General features: G+C 39.5%; 1 protein-coding gene across 1 annotated transcript in view; it reads right to left on the bottom strand.

Annotated features, from left to right (window-relative positions):
* SNX24 (sorting nexin 24) overlaps positions 1 to 19330 on the bottom strand; it is a 162302-nt gene that overhangs the window by 66674 nt on the left and 76298 nt on the right. The window contains exon 2 of the mRNA XM_082652187.1: positions 9811 to 9894. Coding sequence (XP_082508313.1) covers positions 9811 to 9894 — 84 coding nt within the window. The remainder of the gene's footprint in view (positions 1 to 9810; positions 9895 to 19330) is intronic.

The following is a 19330-nucleotide window of genomic DNA, read 5'->3' as shown; positions in this document are numbered from 1 at the left end:
AGAACATTAGTTATCTCCCCAAATCCACCGTCCCTCTCTTCTGTAGAACAGAACTCCTAATTTTGAGCTAAGTACATGATTGCCCAGAATAAAGAACACATCTCCCAATCTCCCTGGAAGCTATGTGTGGCTGTATGACTGAATTCTGGACAAAGGCAAGTAAACAGACATGTCTGTGCAACTTTCAGGAAGTGTTCTTAAAGGGAAGGACTGTTCCTTCTTTCCTTTCCTCCTTCCTGCCGGCTGACTTGCCCATGTAACGGCTAGACCTGGAGCAGTCACCTTCCACCATGAGATGGAAGCCTTGTGTTGAGAAGAGGGAAACCACAAGAGGAAAGCCTGGGTCCCTGAGGCCCATGAAACTGCCACACCGGCCTTAGATATTTATGTGAGAGAGAAATAAACGTGTATCTCACTGTTAAGGTCACCATTATTTTAGTTCTAGCGTCACCTGCAGCAAAATCGAATACCACAGTGGGGATATGGCTGATACTGCAAGCTGCCTATCCAATATTCACTCCCTTCTTCTTCTTGTAAAATAAAACAAAACAAAACAAGCAAAAAAACACCAGTGTCATTCAGAGGGCCAAAATGCTAAGCAAAAAATCTTGATTTCCCAGGTTCCTTTATAATATGACAGAGTTGTTAATGAAATGCAGTTTAAGTCCACTGGGTTGGGCTCCTGTTTTCCTGAAAAAGAGAAACTGGCTCTTCTTTCTGCCAGAAATGTGGAAACAATGCCTGGAGGGACAGCAGCTATGTTGTAACCAGAGGGTGAAAGTCACATCCTAAAATAAAGATGGTGAAGTGGAAAGATAAAAGGAGCCTGGAACATAGATATTACAGAATCGATACATCAACTTGGACTGCCTGCTTTTAGTTTACTTGTAAATGTGAGAATTAGTTTTATTTTTTGCGGTACGCGGGCCTCTCACTTGTTGTGGCCTCTCCTGTTGTGGAACACAGGCTCCGGACGCACAGGCTCAGCGGCCATGGCTCACGTGCCCAGCCACTCCACGGCATGTGGGATCTTCCCGGACCGGGGCACGAACCCGTGTCCCCTGCATCAGCAGGCGGACTCTCAACCACTGTGCCACCAGGGAAGCCGCAATGTGAGAATTATTAATCTCTCACTTGTTTAAGGGACCTAGTCAAGTTTCTATTATATCCAACCAAAGATAATCCTGACACAGAGGAATCAATTGTTCCGTTTTGGTGATTTCAAGTCAGAGATGACCAACAGGCAACCAAGTGGAGATAATTTGCAGGCAGTTGTATATGAGTCTGTAAACTGGGAGTGAGAATATCTAAGTGGTATTGAGAGCCACGGAACTAGAGGCCACGACATTGGGAGTTCGGTACGGATGGAGGAAAAGGTCTGTGAGGGGCATAATCCTGAGAAGCTCTCAAGATGCTGCCTCGTGGTGCACATGCCTATAAAATTCCTTCCCTTGGGTCTGGATAGGACCTGTGAATGTGGTGAGATAGTCACTCCTTTGATTGGGTTGCATTACACAACGAGACAGGCAATCCCTTGATCAGATCCCACTTTATGAAACCCAGTCCCAGCGGACTGCTGGCTTTGAAGAAGTGAGTTGTGTGTTATGACAAAGCCACATGGCTAGGACCTGAGGGTGGCCTCGAGGAGGGGAGAACCACCTCTGGCTAACCGTCACCAAGAAAACAGTGGACCTCAGTCCTATGACTGCAAGGAACTGAATTCTACCCAAATGAGGACATGACAACGTGAAGAGGACCCCGAGCCTCAGATGAGATCACAGTCTTGGCAACACCTGACTTCAGCCCGATGAGACTCTGAGCAGAGAAGCCATCTAACCTGTGCCCTGACTCCTGACCCACGGGGACACTGAAGTAACACATTTGTGTGGTTAAAGCTGCTATATTTGTGGCAATCTGTTACCCTGCAGGAGAAAACTAATACAAAGTCCACGGCCTGAGACATCCAACTCTGAGGGGCAGGGAAGAGAGGCAGGGCAAACAGTGAGGAGGCGGTGAAATGGTAAGTTGAGTCAGGGAAGTGTTTCTAGAAGGGGCATGATCAGACTGTGCAGAGCGATCCTGCAAAGTCAAAGACACTGGGTAAAGAAGAGCGGGAAGCGGGAAGGCAGAGGCTCCTCTTCCCAGGAATTATACTGAGAGAGGAGAGCAAGGGGGTGAACATGGGAGGGAAGCATGGGGTCAAAGGTGAGTTCTATTTCGTTCAATGGGAAATACTATAATATATTAATTTATTGATGAGACTGATTTAGTATTGGGGGAGGGGAGAGAGAGGAGTAATTTATGATTATCTGTAAGGGAATAAATACATATCTCATCTCCACACTATTTGAGGTATTTCTCAAACAAGAACAAAGCCAGAAAATGCTAATTACTTGGAGGTAAAAGGCTTATTAAGTTTCACTTTAAACAAAAAGACACTTCTTTAACACTACTGAACCACAACATTTCTTACATTTCAGAATAGAAAATCAACTCCATTATCTGTCCTTCTCTCCTTCTTATAAAAATTCTTGAAGATATAGTACTGAAAAGATTTTTCCTTTTTATTTATGTCAGGAGTACTGAGGAAGCCGATCATCATAGCTGCTGGGCTCGGTGACAGCGTTTGTAGGTGAGTGATGAAGGGCTCTAGATGAGGAGAGACAGACCCAAGACAGTATGTGTCCAGGAGGGCTCAGCTGCTTACAAGATAAATACCCCTCTGCCACTCCATCCGATGATTAACTGCGTCCAGGCTGCGTCCAGCCAAACGGCCTTTCTGATCCCCACAGATAGTGACCAGATTCCACGACACCACAAACACAATCCCCTCTGCCTGGCATGACCACTCCCTTCCCTTCTCATACTGTTAGAGGAGCTGACACAGAACTTACTCCGTAAAGACCTGCTGCATATACGTTGGTGATAGCAACCATTTTCCACGGAAAGGAACAGAAATACTTTTCCCAAGCACGCGAATAAAAAGATGAAAAAGGGAAAAAAGGTTTAAGGAAAGACGTGGGGGACACTTGGGGGAGCATTCAATCTTTTATTCCATGTTGTCACCCTACCTCCTCAGGGTTCCCTTTAGAGACACTTCACGAGGTGCTGTACCCCTGGTTTAGCCCCATACAGCAGTTTTTTGGTTTTTCTGAAATGTGGACTTCGTTAAATTAAATATGAGAATGCAACAGTCTACTCAGGCCAAAAGTAGGCAGTCACGAGAACTCATTCATTTAGGAATGAACCAGCACCATATTTCCCTGAAACTTTTGTGAACAAAAGGCTGGGCTGGAACTGACAGCTGGGAAGGCAACGCAGACTGGGCTCAGCAGTCTGCCATGCAGGGAAGGCTTTCCTCTCCACACCGGGGACTGGGGCCTCGGGACGGACGCTGCTTTCCAGGACCCCCATTGACGGTGCAAGTTACCTGGCTGTAGCGGGGCGCAGCCTGTGGTGCAGGGCAGGGGGTCACAGAGAAAGCTCCTACCCTGTCACAGCCTGGGCCTGAGCCGTGAGGAGAGCACCCTATAACTTTATTTTTTTTTTGAAAATACGCTGCTGAGAGTGACCAGAGAAGAACAGGGTGGGGGTCTGTTCTGGTTTCAGTATGGTGGTGGTGTTTTCCCACCCTGTACTGGCAGAGCTACGAAACAGGGGCAAGTGTAACCTGGGGTTAGACTCACAGTGAACTAAACTCCCACAGTAGAAACTGTTCTTGCTGACCAAAGCATTCCTCCAGCAATTCATAAAAATGCATAATATTCTCCAAATATCCCATTTGCCAAATACTTATTTAACGCCTAATAAGTGCCCAACACTAACAGTGAGGAAGGTACAAAAAATAAGACATGGTCCCTACTTTATTTATTTCCTTCTAGTTTTATGGAGATATAAGTGACATACAGCACTGCATAAGTTTAAGGTGTGCAGCATAACGATTTTACTTACATACATCATGAAACGATTGCCACAGTAAGTTTAATGAATATCCATTGTCTCGTCTATAGATACAAAATTAAAGAAAAAGAAAAAAATCTTTTTCCTTGTGATGAGAACTCTTAGGATTTACTCTCTTAACTTTCATATATAATGTACGGCAGTGTTGATTATATTTATCATGTTGTACATTATATCCCTAGTACTTATTTATCTTATAACTGTAAGTTTGTGTCTTTTAACTGCCTTTATTCAATTCCACCTCCCTCTACCCCCCCCGGACTCTGGTAACCACACATTTGATCTCTTTTTCTATGAGTCTGTTTGTTTTTGAAGTGTAATTGACCTACAACACTATGTTAGTTCCTGGCAGTGACTTGATATTTCTATACAATACAAAATGATCACCAGGATAAGTCTAGTTAAGGACATCGTCCCTAGTTTTTTAAAATATATCTTCTAGTTAGACAAAGCTTAGGGATAACTGAGTTTTAATTATCTCAGACGTTTTAAATTTAAGTAGAAACCTCCTAAATGGAAAAGGAGTTCCAAGAACAAAGAGATGAAGGAATAAAAGAAAATCACTTGAAAGAAGAACCTGAAACGTTTTAGTTTTGTTTGAATAGATGAGAACACAGAGGGAAGGACATTCAGCATGGCAAAGACAGAGAGGCAGTGATTTTCATATACGGGGGTGACAGGGAAGACTGGCTTGGCTGACACTAACTTTTTCTTGGGAGAAGCAGTGAGAAACTAAGGATGGCCAGTAAAGGGGTTTGTGGTAGACAAAATCATGGTCCTCCCAAAGATGTCAACATCGTCAGCCTTGGAACCTGTGAACGCACTGCCTTACAGGTGTGATTAAATCAAGTATCTTGAAATGGGAAGATTATCCTGGATTATCCAGGTAGGCCCAATGTAATCTCAAGGCGGAGGCAGAGGTGACCAAGTCAGAGAGAAGAGATGTGATGACAGGAGATGTGACGATGGAAATAGAAGTTGGAGTGATGTGGTTGCTGGCTCTGAAGACAAAAGAAGGTGATGAGCCAAGAAAGGTGGCAGCCTCTAGAAGCTGGAAAAGGCAAGGAAACTGATTCTCTCCTAAAGCCCCCCAGAAGGAACATAGTCCTGCCGACACGTTTAGAGTAAGATTACAAATGTGTGTTGTCTTAAGCCACTAAGTCTGTGATGATTTGTTACAACAGTAACAGAAAACTAATGCACAGTTTAAGACTATTGGTCTCAAAAGTCAATGTCCATGATTTGGTAGATAATACAGACACATTTCAAGGTTTTTGACCAATAAAATGAAGATGAAAATAGTGCTCTAGGAAAATTGCCTGCAGCGGAGGATGAATAAGAAGACAAGGATGAGAAACAGTTAAAGAAATACTTACATAAAGTAGCAAGACTCTAGATTGAGATGGTAGGAGTACAAAATGAAAAATTAAATGGTGCTTATTACAGAAGTTTGGAAGAATGAATCAACAGGACTTGCTGACACCCTGGAAGTGAAAGATAAGAGAAAGGTAGGAAAGACTTCCAAGGTCTCACACTTTGTGGCTTCAGTGTGTGATACAGGGGGAGGTAGGGAGGGTTGTGTCTAAGAGATGCCTTTAAAAATATAACGACACAAATAGGAATTCTCAAACTTCAACAGGCATTAAGATCACCTGGGATGCTGATTTAACAGGCAGATTACTGGGCTCTATCACAAAGATTCTGATTCAGCATGCCTGGTGGTGCCCAGGAATCTGCAATTTAATAAATACTGTTCGGCTTCAGGTCACCCAAAGTTCACACTTCAAAAAGTACCAATCTAGAAAAACTAAAAGAAAGTGAAATCGAATACTTCCAGAGCTCTGGAAGAAAAACTAATCTTACACATAGTCTGAAAGGGTGAAACTGACATATTAGAGACCATAAAAAGGTAAAACTTTTGCAAATTAAAATAAATATCATAGCCAAAATTTAAAAAGTCCATGGTGAAAAACAGCTTCATCAAGCAGCTAGTATTTTATTAATAGGCCATGCAAACTAATGATCAAAAACAGAGACCCTAGCAGAAAAATGGGACAGCACATAAAGAGAATTCCAAATAGAGGGGCTACAATCATAAGCTTAAGAAATACCAATGAAAACAGCAAAAAGGCCACATATATCGCCTGCTAAATACATATCATTGGGGGGGGTAATATGCAAAGCTGGTGAGATACTTTCATGCTTGCTGGTTGCATTACAAATCTGCTACAACCATTTTGGAAAAAAGTAATTTGGTAATATATAACTGGAGCTGTAAAAATATCTATACTCTTTAACAGAGAATGCTTCTTTTGTAATCTAGCTTAAAGGAAACAGTCTTGAAAATGGAAAAAAAAGTTATATGTAATGAAGGCTATCAATCATTAGAAGTTGGCCATGCAATGCACACGATTTCGTTTAGTCTGGAAAACAGTCTTGTGAAGTTAGCACATTCACTGTTCCCATATTAAAACGGGGGAACCGGAGGCACAGAAAGATCACTCAACTTGCTCCACGGACTTAAGAGGTAAAGGCAGGCTCAGGAACATTCTGCTGCCAGAGCTTCCACACTTAACTTCTACACCATAATTATCACCATGAAGGAACCCCACTAGCACAGCGGCATTTGTTCCATTAAAAGATGCAAGTGGGCTTCCCTGGCGGCGCAGTGGTTGAGAGTCCGCCTGCCGATGCAGGGGACGCGGGTTTGTGTCCCGGTCCGGGAGGATCCCACATGCCGCGGAGCGGCTGGGCCCGTGAGCCATGGCCGCTGAGCCTGCGCGTCCGGAGCCTGTGCTCCGCAACGGGAGAGGCCACAACAGTGAGAGGCCCACGTAACGCAAAAAAAAAAAAAAAAGCAAGAAAAGAAGGAAAACAGCAATTGTATTAGCATAGCAGAAATATATGTTGGTAACAAGGAGTTATTTCTCCTGTCCCCAAACTTTCTGCAAGATTTAGCTTTATAATCTAAAAAACTAAGCTTACTTGAGGGGATGAAAATAAAGCATATAGGGGAAAAAAAAACTCTTGAATTTTTCCAAAAATTAGAAAGGAATCCTAAGAAAAGTGTAGAGGATGAGAATATTGTTTTCATACTTTAATATCAAAAATTATAAAAGTCTGGGAGAAGTAGTAATCATTAAGAACTTCAAACAACCAGATGAACTGCCAAATGGGTAATGGTTTTAGTTTCTGCCTCAAAATGAGCCTGACAAGCCAGGAGGCATTTTTGTGTGTTTGTGGTATATGGAGATGAGCCATGCAACTACTATTCTAAAGGTACAAAGCACTTATTAATAGTTCCTATATGATTTTAGAATTAACTTGGGGACAGTGACTAAAAACTTTAACAAGTGTAATGTAAAGTGTAAGGGAAAACAGGACACTGACAACAGAGCAAATGGCATCCACTGCAGAAATAACTGAATATTCAAAAAAATTAAACAGGAATAGATTTAACTTGAATTAAAAGGGAAGGTATTTCATGTAAAAACAGAACATTCAAAGCACATCACAAAATTCAAATACGGAAACTAGGGTACCAAAATTGTAATAAAAGGATAAAGTTGTACAAGGTGGCAGCAGTAATCACTAAAGCTTGTATATTCTGATTAATTTTTTTGCCCATTTCAATCCTCCTTAACACACAACTTTACAGTCAAGATTACAGATTTATGTTTATTTTTACACCCTGCCATTATTTGTACTTAATTGTCTTTTATAATAAGTTACCTTTTCATCAAATCTAATACAATTATCAAATGGGACAAATAAAGGGGACTTCTAGCAGCCCCTTTCTGCTCTATAACACACAAGATTTAGTGTCTGCCAACTAAAACTCTGCCCCACAATGTTATTTTTTTCTCTAAGTCCCTGTAAGGATGTTTTAATGAGGCTGCCAAAAACATGCAAAATTGAGAGGTCTGAGAATTTCTACTCTTAATTCTAATAGACTTGATGATATAATTTTAAGAATAGCTAAAATTATTAACAGAATTGCAGAAGTTGAGAGAAGAGTCCTAGAAAATCTAGAAATCTTTTTTGACTGTGAGAATCTAAGAACTGCCTGTAATCACTGGGGAAAGGGTCCTCTTCTGCAGAAGAAAATAAATCGTACTAGAAAAGAGAGCAGAGTAGTCACCCTCCACTCGTAAGAAGCATGGGCAGCCTCTTGCTCAGGGCGGGCCTAATTGGCAGTCACCCAGCTGTGCCTCGTGTGGAGTTGGTCCCCAAGTATCTGGTGGGGACAGCTGGGCTGTGTCGGGGTAATGGAGACCTGGCAGGTTAGGAAGGAGGCTTGCATGTGACAGGCTGCCTGGTCCAGACTCTGGCCTCAGAGGCTGGGGAGGGGAGGAGTTCTGGTTTTAATCCCATTGTACAGACTTATTTCATGAGGTACCCAGCAGAAATCTCTCTAGAATCTGTTTCCTCGATAAACAAGTGAACAAAGCCAGAAATTCTTGAGAAGGACGTGAGAGCCAGCCCCCATGTTTGTTTCTCTTTGAAGCCCCGGGTTGAGGGGTAGGGCTTTTGTAAAGTCAGCTGGCAACACCCAGCCTAAATCTGTATTTCACCTGTGTTGCTTCTTTTGGAAGTAAACCTGGATGTAACACAATGTTAACTGAAAAATTCAAGGTAAATTATTCCTTGCCATCCTAATGGAAAAGTGTACAGATAACTGACAGCTCCTCTTCAAAAGAAAACAGAGGGATAGAGGCTCACTCACTTCTCAATATAACCTGTGAAAGTTTTTACTCAATACTCTATTCTCCTGACTACCAAAAAGTAAGAAATTTTAATTTTAGCTACAGAGCTTTTAATACAGAGTAATAAGCACACTATCACATCATTTATGCACTGACATTTTCCAGAAAATTTAAGCGGTCCTTAAGGAAGTTAAAAGAATAGATTCTTTCTGAACATACTTACTCAGTATCTTTCCACTAACTTCTTACCTAACAAAGTAACAAAAGTGAAGAAACTGAACCGTGCCATACATTTTATATATGTGTGTGTATAAATATATATATTCATATATAGGAAGTATATATATATATATACACACACACACACAGATATGAATATATATGTATACAAAAGAAAAAATGGTAAAACTGCATTAACTCATATGTGGTGATTTTCTAGGCAATTTCATGAGGTATTTCTAGTTATTAAGGTAATTTCATCACCTCAATACTAATTTATAACCTTCAAAACATTAAATTTTGCTAGAAAATAAAAATTATTCCCTCTTCTATTCTTTACTGACCATGTCTCCCAAAACTCAGCTATTCCTTTTGCCTTCTTGTTTCTTTTATCAAAGGCTTTTAATGAAAGGGATCTGAGAACTGAAACACCAGGCTTGTAGAGCGGCCTTTATAATTCAAAAGAAGCTATGATCCCCCTTTACATGATCCCCAAACAGTCCTTGAATACATGTGACATGTATATTTTTTTCCATGTATATGTAAGTATAAGTTGATTTTAATAAATTTCTTCCTGTAAAATGTTCTTTTTTTTTTTTCCTTTGTGTAAAACACATTAAGTGTATTTTATGGATAAAATAGGGTCTGGGTCTTATTCTTTCTGAGCCTACAATACCCAGCACAGTATAATATAAACAGCTTGCTGTCACACATCTATTTATGCAAAAGATCTTAACAGAAAACCCACCTACTCAGAAAGCACACCTTGAAAGGACGGAACAATTTATTTTAAATGGAAATTTACTTCGTGATAAAAGAAGTCAACCTGTTCCAAGAACTATTAAAGCTCTTAGGAACCACAGAAAGCAGGCTTAGTGCTACACCATCTGCCTTAGAGAGAAAAGGTGGGGGGGAGCGAAGTTACCTTTTTGTGCAGGGCATGAAATTCGCTGTACCTTTTTTCAACAAAATGTTTTCTTCCATTCATTAGCACTTCTATCTTAAACACCTAAGAAAAAAATAAAAAAGATTAATTCCACCAGTTCCAAACCCTCAATTGTCTGATGTGGTAAGTTTGTGACCATGATATATTTCATCCCTTTAATTACAGTAGCTGATCTCCCAAAACCCAGAAGGCTCAGGAGACCCTGGCCCAACAGCACTGATTAATGAGCCCCGGAGCCAAATGCTCACTAACAAACGGCAGTATCCCCACAAACGTGTCTAAAAACAGTGGCAACTTAAATGCCTTAAAATGCTCCTTAACTTTTTAATCAGAGAACACTTCTCTCCTAAAATTACTTCACCAAATGCATATGATGGCATTGAAATACAAGTGCGATGCCACAGCGACAGTCTGGCAAAAATCGCAGGCCCACAGCATTGCGTTATGGGTATTTCAATGCGGGCAGTGCTGTGTCATCTCTAAGACAATAATGCAAACAGTAGTGCCTTTTAGGTTAATTTCTTCCTAACCTGCATATTCATCTCGCCTCAGCTGGCTAATTCTGCTGTTTGCAAAACAGGGAAAATGTAGTAAAGGTTCATTTTCCCTGCGTGATACGAGTGACAGCTTGTGCTCCCACCTCCAGGAGGTTGAAAGGCCAGATGAAAAGGCTCTCTGGGTGCACTAATTAGTAGGCACTAACATGACACTTTCTTGATTCTTAGGTCAGTGGGTCAAGACGGGGAACAAGGGATGAGGAATATTATGAAATGCTCATGAGAACACGATGTTAAAGTGGGTGGGGGAAGGCTGCTTGACAGGAGCTGAAGAGAAGGTGCTCTGTTATTTCCTAGAGTTTGTCTTTGACTCCTGCTTTGCTGAGCAAGAGTTTGTCATCACCAAGATGAAGCGGAATTGTTCCATGACTTAGTAAGCCTGGGTTCCCATTTCAATTGCCCTTCTGAAGAAAACGAAACTAAAGTTGAGGTCATGTGACACTGAAGAGTGTTAAAAGCAGGCTTACTTTAGCCCTAAAAAGAGCTACTTAAAGTTAGAATATGAGATATGAGGTCACACACCTTCATTATGAAAATAGATCTCTATGGCTCTATATTTCTGCCTTATATGTAAATGTGACTTTTTTGGAAAGCCAGAAACTATATCATCAAACATAAAATGTGTTCATATTTTTGCACTCCTTCCAATTAGAAACAAAATCTTCTGTTCCATGACTCAGTTTAAGAAACCTGCTTTTATTAAAGTGGTAAATTTCTATCAATTTAATCAACTGTTTTTTCCCCCCAAGAAATCCCCCTAAAAAATACTTTGGTGAATTAGTGAAAATATTTTCTTCTAAAAACATATGCATATGCTTCAAACTCTCAGATATACATACATTATTTTTTAGAAAAAAATTTTGTTTACTAGTTCACTAAAGAAAATTATTCTTCTGCAAAGACCATTCAAAGCCAGGAATACAATGAGGAAAGCACCCTGAGAAACACCAACAAAAGAAACACAGCTTCAACTTGGGGGCTTGTTTAATAGCATACAGAGCCCTCTTTTTAGTGTCAGGTCCCAGATTTAAATCAGGACAATGTGGGAGCAATGAAAGTAGTTTCCAACTGCTGAGCTATGTGAAATAAAATGAAGTTACGTTTTGAGTCCAGTTACTTGAGGCTTCATCACAAAAACCATCACTTTAATTGGCACGTCTGCTGAAGAATCCACAGAAGGAGGAGAAAGTTGAAGACTCAGTAAGGTTCAACCTACTAGGCTGCCCCTCAGGTGCCCCCTCCTGAAAGCCACGGATAAGACACATTACACAGCAGCTGTCTCATGGAATGTCATCCCTTCTATCGACCAGACGGCTCCATTACCAAGGTCCACAGTTACTTTTCACAATCGCTAAATTCACTTTGGGTGTGGGGGTGGGGGGAAGTATTATAAATACGCACACGTGCACACATAGGGAAACGTATGTGATAAATTTTAATTCTAATATTTTTATTATGTTGCCATTTTAAAAATGCACAATATACCTAATACTGTTAAGACTTTTTTCTTTTAAATTCTGGGAAAACACCTTGGAAAGGAAGTTGCTTAATCAGAATTTCCATGACAATATGAATGAAGCAAGAAATGGAGTCAGTTTAATAAATCTTACGTTCCTAAATTCCATACCAGACTTTTTTTTTAATAGTTTCTGATACGTGCTTTTCCGGCTGCCAGGAAAACTCTCTTCTTTCTTGGCTTTCCTGGCAAGCTCCTAGTACTTGTTATCTACCGCTAGGGTGGGGGCAGCAAAGGATGATGTTTGGAAAACACGTAGCACAGTATCTGGCATTCATTCATTTAATTATTTAACAGATATTTACTAAGGGACTACAATGTGCCCAGGAGTTGTTCTAGGCTCTGAGGATTCAGCAGAGAAGAAAACAGAGAAGAGCCCAGTCTTCGTGTCTTCATGGAGCACACATCCTTTCTAGTGAGGAAGGCCAATCATAAACATATAAACAAACATGGTAAAGTCAAAACACAAAAAGTGCAGTGAAGAATACAGCAGAGTGATGAGACAGAGCTAGACAAGGGTGCTGTTTTAGACTGTGGTAAGAGGAGGCCTCTCTGAACAGAGGGGCAGTGAGAGGTACAAAATCTAGAGGGACACCAGGAGAACGTGTAACGAGAGTTGAATGTGGCTGCCTCTGGAATTTCAGACCGGGAGTGGGTGGACAAGGGCTATTTGTTTTTATTCTTCTTTTTAATTTTTTTTTTTAATTTAAGGTAGAGCCTAGAGCAGGGTGATACCACTTCTGGCCAAGACAGAGTAACAGGGAGCAGTAACCCTCCCACTTGAAACAACTAAAAAATTGGACAAGTATGTGGGGAAAGTGACTCTTAAGACATTGGACATGAGGAAATGAATGACAGTGAGAGATGGGAGACAAGCAGAGTGAGCCCTAAGGTTACCCCAGGCAGAGCCATGAGGCCCCCTGAGTCAAGGACAGGGAGGGGAGAGTGAGGGAAAGCCATAGCGATTCAAGTTCCCGGGGGAGAGTTTTGGAGAAGAGTGAGTTGCACACAAACGGAACTCCTGAGACCTGTCAGAGGTCTCCCTCCAGCATTCAGCTGAATCCTCAGCAGCACATAAGACTGGGGAAACTACCCAAGGACAAGAAGAGATTAGAGAGAACAGCGCTCAGAGCTTAGACACCTGGGCACAGTGCCTGTTCCCAAAAGCCAGGGTAGAAAACCTCTTAAGTCATGAAGTGTTCCTTAGAGAATTCAGAAGGGTCTTGTCTCAGGAGTGGAGCTAAAGTAACGTAGACTAAAAGCTCTTTTAGTCCAGAGCAACAAAGCTTAAAAGCAAGACCTGAAGAGAGCAAATTATTTCTGAGTAATGTAACCACATGCCAGAGCAAAGCTCAAGAATATTTTTAGGAATATAAAAATATTCAGCACCCAACAAGATAAAATGTACAAAGTCTAGCATCTAAGCAAAAAGAAGCAAGAAAATTCAACTCATAATGAAAAGAAAAAACAATCCATAGAAACTAATCCAGAAATGACACAGATGATGAAATTAGTAGACAAAAGCATTAAACTTGTTATAAGAAAATTTATGTTCAAGAACCTAGAAGAGGGCCTCACTGGTGGCACAGTGGTTGAGAGTCCGCCTGCCAGTGCAGGGGACATGGGTTCAATCCCTGGTCCGGGAGGATCCCACATGCTGCAGAACAACTAAGCCCCGTTCGCTACAACTACTGAGCCTGTGCTCAAGTCACAACTACTGAGCCCACATGCTGCAACTACTGAAGCCCATATGCCTAGAGCCTGTGCTCTGTAACAAGAGAAGCCACCGCAATGAGAAGCCTGCGCACGGCAACAAAGAGGAGCCCCCACTCGCAGCAACTAGAGAAAGCCCGTGTGCAGCAACTAAGACCCGACACAGCCAAAAATAAATAAATAAATAAATTTAAAAAAAAGAATCTAGAAGAAAGGTTGACTATGTTAACTGGAGATATGGAAGCTATAAAAAAGACTTAGACAACAGGTCTGGGTCCTATTGAGGAGATAAAAAATGTCTGTGATTAAAAAAAAACAAACACTGGATGGGATTAATAGTGGGTGAGACACCACAGAAGAAAAGGTAAGTAAACTTAAAGACCTGGCAAGAGAAACTGTACAAAACAAAATAGAGGAGGAAAAAACTAAAAGGTAAATCAACAGAGCATCTGTGAACTATGGGATGACTTTAAACATCAAAATGCATGTATAATTGGAGTCCTCACAGTAGAGGTGAGATGGGGGAGAGGGGCTGGGGAGAAAGACAAATATATTTGAAGAAATCTTGACCAAAATGTTCTCGATTTGATAGAAACTATAAACCCACAGATCCAAGAAGACCAACGGACCCAAGCTCAAGAAACATAAAATAAAAAGCAAAAATCCAAGGCAAATCAGAATCAGATTGTTTAAAACCATTCAGAAAGAGAAAAATCTGAGAAAGCGGCCAGAAAACAGAGACAATACATAGAAAAGGAAGAAAAATAAGTTTGAGAGCAAACTTTTCAAATATTTCTATAGATAACCAACCCTATAAGAGTGAGTCAATGCATATATACTTCAGTTATGTAAATATGTTCTATGTAAAGTAGCATGTACAAAATCAATGTACAATTTAATGTCAGCTAATTTTTTTTTTTTTTTTTTTTTTTTTTTGCTGTACGCGGGCCTGTCACTGCTGTGGCCTCTCCCGTTGCAGAGCACAGGCCCCGGATGCGCAGGCTCAGCGGCCATGGCTCACGGTCCCAGCCGCTCCGCGGCATGTGGGATCTTCCCAACTGGGGCACGAACCCGTGTCCCCTGCATCGGCAGGCGGACTCTCAACCACCGTGCCACCAGGGAAGCCTCAGTTAAATTTTTAATTATTATTTTAAAAGTATTTAGGTAATTTTTCCCAAATGGTAACACCAGTAATAACAACAACAACAATAACAACAAAGACTTTTATAACACTTATATAAAGGCACTGCTCCAAGCTCCTTTACCATGAAAATCACTCATTTAATTGTCACAACAACCCCACATGGGATAGGTACTATTATCTCCATTTTACAGGTGAGGAAACTGAGGCATGGATTAAGTATCTTGCCCATGGTAGCTACTGATACATTTTGAACTCAGCAATTTGGTTCCTGAATCTGCTTCTTAATCACTGCACAATACTGATTCCCAATGAACAGAATCCCTTACATAGTCCTGTTCACTGGGTGAAACGAAACACGTGCAAGTGGGAGGAACGTTCTGGAGTGAGGACAATGCCTTCCATCCAGTCTCCTCTCAAGGTTCTGTCCTCTGGAGGGGCTTTGCAGGAACAGAGCACCCTGGGCACAGGGGTGGTGGCGGTCTTGGCATGAGTTCCTTACCCCTAACTATTTGGAGCCCGTGCTCCTCTCAAGCAAACACTGATCTATATAAAAAGCATACAATTCTATAGAGTAGAAAAATACTTTTTATATTACCTTTTCTTGTCAGGACCTGTACCCATACCACCCCCTCAGTCTCCTTACACTGTGGTTCCAAATCTCAGCTTGTATGGCTTTTGCTAATTAAACTTAAAAGTTTTTGCACCGCAAAGGAAACCATAAACAAGACAAAAAGACAACCCTCAGAATGGGAGAAAATATTTGCAAATGAAACAAGAGACAAAGGATTAGCCTCAAAAATATACAAACAGCTCATGGAGCTCAATATCAAAAAACCAATCCAATTAAAAAATGGGCATAAGACCTAAATAGACATTTCACCAAGGAAGACATACATATGGCCAAGAGGCACATGAAAAGATGCTCAACATTACCAATTATTAGCAAAATGCAAATCAAAACCACAATGAGGTATCACCTCATGCTGGTCAGAATAGCCATCATCAAAAACGCTAGAAACAATAAATGGTGGAAAGGGTGTGGTGAAAAGGGAACCCTCTTGCACTGGAATGTAAACTGATACAGCCACTATGGAGAACAGTATGGAGGTTCCTTAAAAAACTAAAAATAGAACTACCATATGACCCAGAAATCCCACTACTGGGCATATAACCGGAGAAAACCATAATTCAAAAAGAGACATGCACCACAATGTTCATTGCAGCACTATTTACAATAGCCAGGACATGGAAGCAACCTAAATGTCCATCGACAGATGAATGGATAAAGGAGATGTGGCACATATATACAATGGAATATTACTCAGCCATAAAAAAACAAAATTGAATTATTTATAGTGAGGTGGATGGACCTAGAGTCTGTCATACAGAGTGAAGTAAGTCAGAAAGAGAAAAACAAATACCGTATGCTAACGCATATATATGGAATCTAAAAAAAAAAAGAAACGGTACTGATGAACCTAGTTGCAGGGCAGGAATAAAGAAGCAGGCATAGAGAATGCACTTGAGGACAGGGGGTGGGAGGGTGAAGCTGGGGTGAAGTGGGAATAGCATTGAGATATATACACTACCGAACGTAAAACTTGGCTGGTGGGAAGTAGCAGCATAGCACAGAGAGATCGGCTCAGTACTTTGAGATGACCTAGAGGGGTGGGATAGCGAGGATGGGAGGGAGGCTCAAGAGGGAGGGGATATGGGGACGTTTATGAATATGGCTGATTCGCTTTGTTGTGCAACAGAAACTAACATGGTATTGTGAAGCAATTATACTCCAATAAAGATCTATTAAAAAATAATAATAATATGTGCTTATGCAAAAGAATTTTCAAAAAGTCCAAAGGATATAAACTGAAAAGTATGTTTCTTCCATAAGAGACTTGTATAGGTCCTTGCTAACTTAAGAGGTATCTTAAATATCCTTTCAGAAATTGTCTATACTCATATAAGCTCTGTATGTGTACATGTAATAGAAGTTATTTTATTTTCTTACACAACTAGAGCTATAGTATATAGTTCTACTGCTTTATTTTTTCTACTACTTTTATTTTTTACTTTATTTAATACATATCAGACATCTTCATTAATCAGCACATTTTGACATACCTCATTCTTTACTGGCTACATAGTACTACCATGTACGATTGTTACCATACTTTGTTTAATTCGGACCCTAAGATGGATATTAAGTTACTGTAGTATTTTGCACTGTATACTTTTTAATATGTTTATATATGTTTACTTATATATCAATATATATAAAACATGTTTATATGTCTCTATATATACTTACATTTTATTTACATATATTAATGATTAATGTATCTATATATAGAGAGATATATCTCATCCTTTTTCCTGTACATGTACTTACACACATATATATATAAGATAAATTACCAAAAATTTTGCCAAATTTATCCCCTCAAATGTACTAAGTCCCCCTGCCACCAATAGGATATGGAACGCCTGGCCCATCCTGATCAACACTGGCTATTTGTCACTTTGACAATATGATTAGGAAGTGAGAACTAATTGGGTATATTTTGACCAGTGTTTATAGCGGCATAGGTGTCCATTCCAACTATCTCACATAAAATCACAGAGACCTGATGTACCTGTCTAGGCCTCTGCTCTTGTAGACATCCTTGCCCTCAGATTTTTCCAGAAATTCCCCAGTATAAAGCTAAGGAAGCTTCGTGTAACTAAATAAACGTATTAAGGTTTTCATTTAGATTTGTTTAAAAAAACAGAAATTATATTGTTCCTGTGACTAAATTCTAGCCACAGTCCTAAGAACATTAAATCCTTAGGATTCAAACTGAAAAGTAAAATAAATACGACTTTAAAGAGAAGATTTCAATTTGTAAGTGTGGTTTTGATTACATGTTAGAGCCAATTTTTTTTTCCTTTTCAGTAACATTTCTGAAAATAAACTGTAAATCAATGATAAAATATTTTATAATTTGGTTTACACCTACTTTTTTCAGGAATGTATCTAAAAAACAAAATAAACTTAAACTAAAGGTGGACTTAACCCATATTCCAGGTTGAATGATATCTGTCTTCAGAAGCGCATACCTTACAAAGTTATTTACTTTCAACAAAAGCAAAAAAAAAAAAAAAAAGTTTTTCCTAAATAAAAATGTCTAATAAATAACTTCCAAATACACATGGGGATTCTATATAAAAATAAAGTTTTAGTGACCTTTCATATATATATATTTTTTGTTTGCTTGTTTGTTTGTTTAGTATTTGTTCAGTTAGTGCAAGATGTACCAAATATTAACTCTGGGCTTGAAATCAACATATTCTCCTTCTTGAGTCGGAATAAGCAAGAAAGACAAAATTTAAAAGGCTGTTATTTAGATACTATAAAAAGTTGTATCTCTAGAAGAGTGATCTACTGTGTGTCTACTGAGGGCCAAGCTCTCAAAGGTATTAATTCACATCACACAAAGTTTTTTGTTTTTTTTTTTAAATAAGGGAAAGATGATGAGACCCTCTAATCATAAAATTTTATGATATTTGATGACTAAATAAATTTAAAATTCAATAAAACTAGTGTAAAATTTTAATTTGCTCCTACTCAGCCTTAAATCAAACTTCCTCTGTTCTAAGATGCCAAACCGTGAGATATTATTAATTTAATTATACTATTTTCGGTTGTGGAGAAGCTGACAACTTTTTTTTCCATATCTTTGAAAACATCTAAATTTCAGAAATTTTTTAATGTTTTTAAGAGAAAAACATATTGCTTCAAATAAACCACTGCTTAAAGAAGAAGAATAATTCTCTAGATAATTGCCACTAGAGAATAGCTGTGTAAGAGTTGGGCCTGATTAAATTTGTGCGTACATATACATTTTTTAATATGATTCTTCTTTGCAAAGAAAATTCATGATACCAAAAACGACCCAAAATGATTAAAATCACTGATAAAAGAACAAAAATAACAAAAACAAAATTAGAGCAAGAACAAACATCAAAGACAAAAGAAACCTGTTTCCTAAGCTGGAAAGATCAAAAGGGTTTACCATCTCCCAGGAAAAATAATGTACCTAATACTCTAGATCTTTTAAAATTACAATAATGAAAAAAAAGTGCTGCCAATATACTGATGGAATAAAGTAGGAACAGAGATCAGGATGACCAAACTTTTTCTATGCTTCACTAAATGCCTCCCCGCTCCTCGAAAAGTAGAGCAATGTCTGTAGAATTTTATGAGAATATTATTTTATAATCGTGCAAATTATTATTCACATGTGAAGGCAACAGAAAGTCAATCTCAGTTGTGGGCAAACTCAGAAAACAAATAACCCACACAGCCTTTCATAGCACTGCCAATGGAAAGATTAATCAAAATTAAGCACTCAAAATACAGTAATATAAAAGGCCAGCCATTGTTTTTGTTATCATCAAAGACTCTGATCCAGGGAAGGAGTAAATGAGTACAAAGAAAGACAACGTTATAAAGTGGCTGCTACTCTAAGAAGCTGAGGACAACTCCAGCAGAAAGCACACAGTGGTTTCATGGCCATTTGGAGCTGGCCT

Source organism: Grampus griseus (genome assembly GCF_964374135.1).
Source record: "Grampus griseus genome assembly, chromosome: 3".
Taxonomy (NCBI): Eukaryota; Metazoa; Chordata; class Mammalia; order Artiodactyla; family Delphinidae; genus Grampus; species Grampus griseus.
The sequence above is the reverse complement of the archived record's forward strand: the minus strand, read 5'-3'. Positions and strand labels throughout refer to the sequence as shown.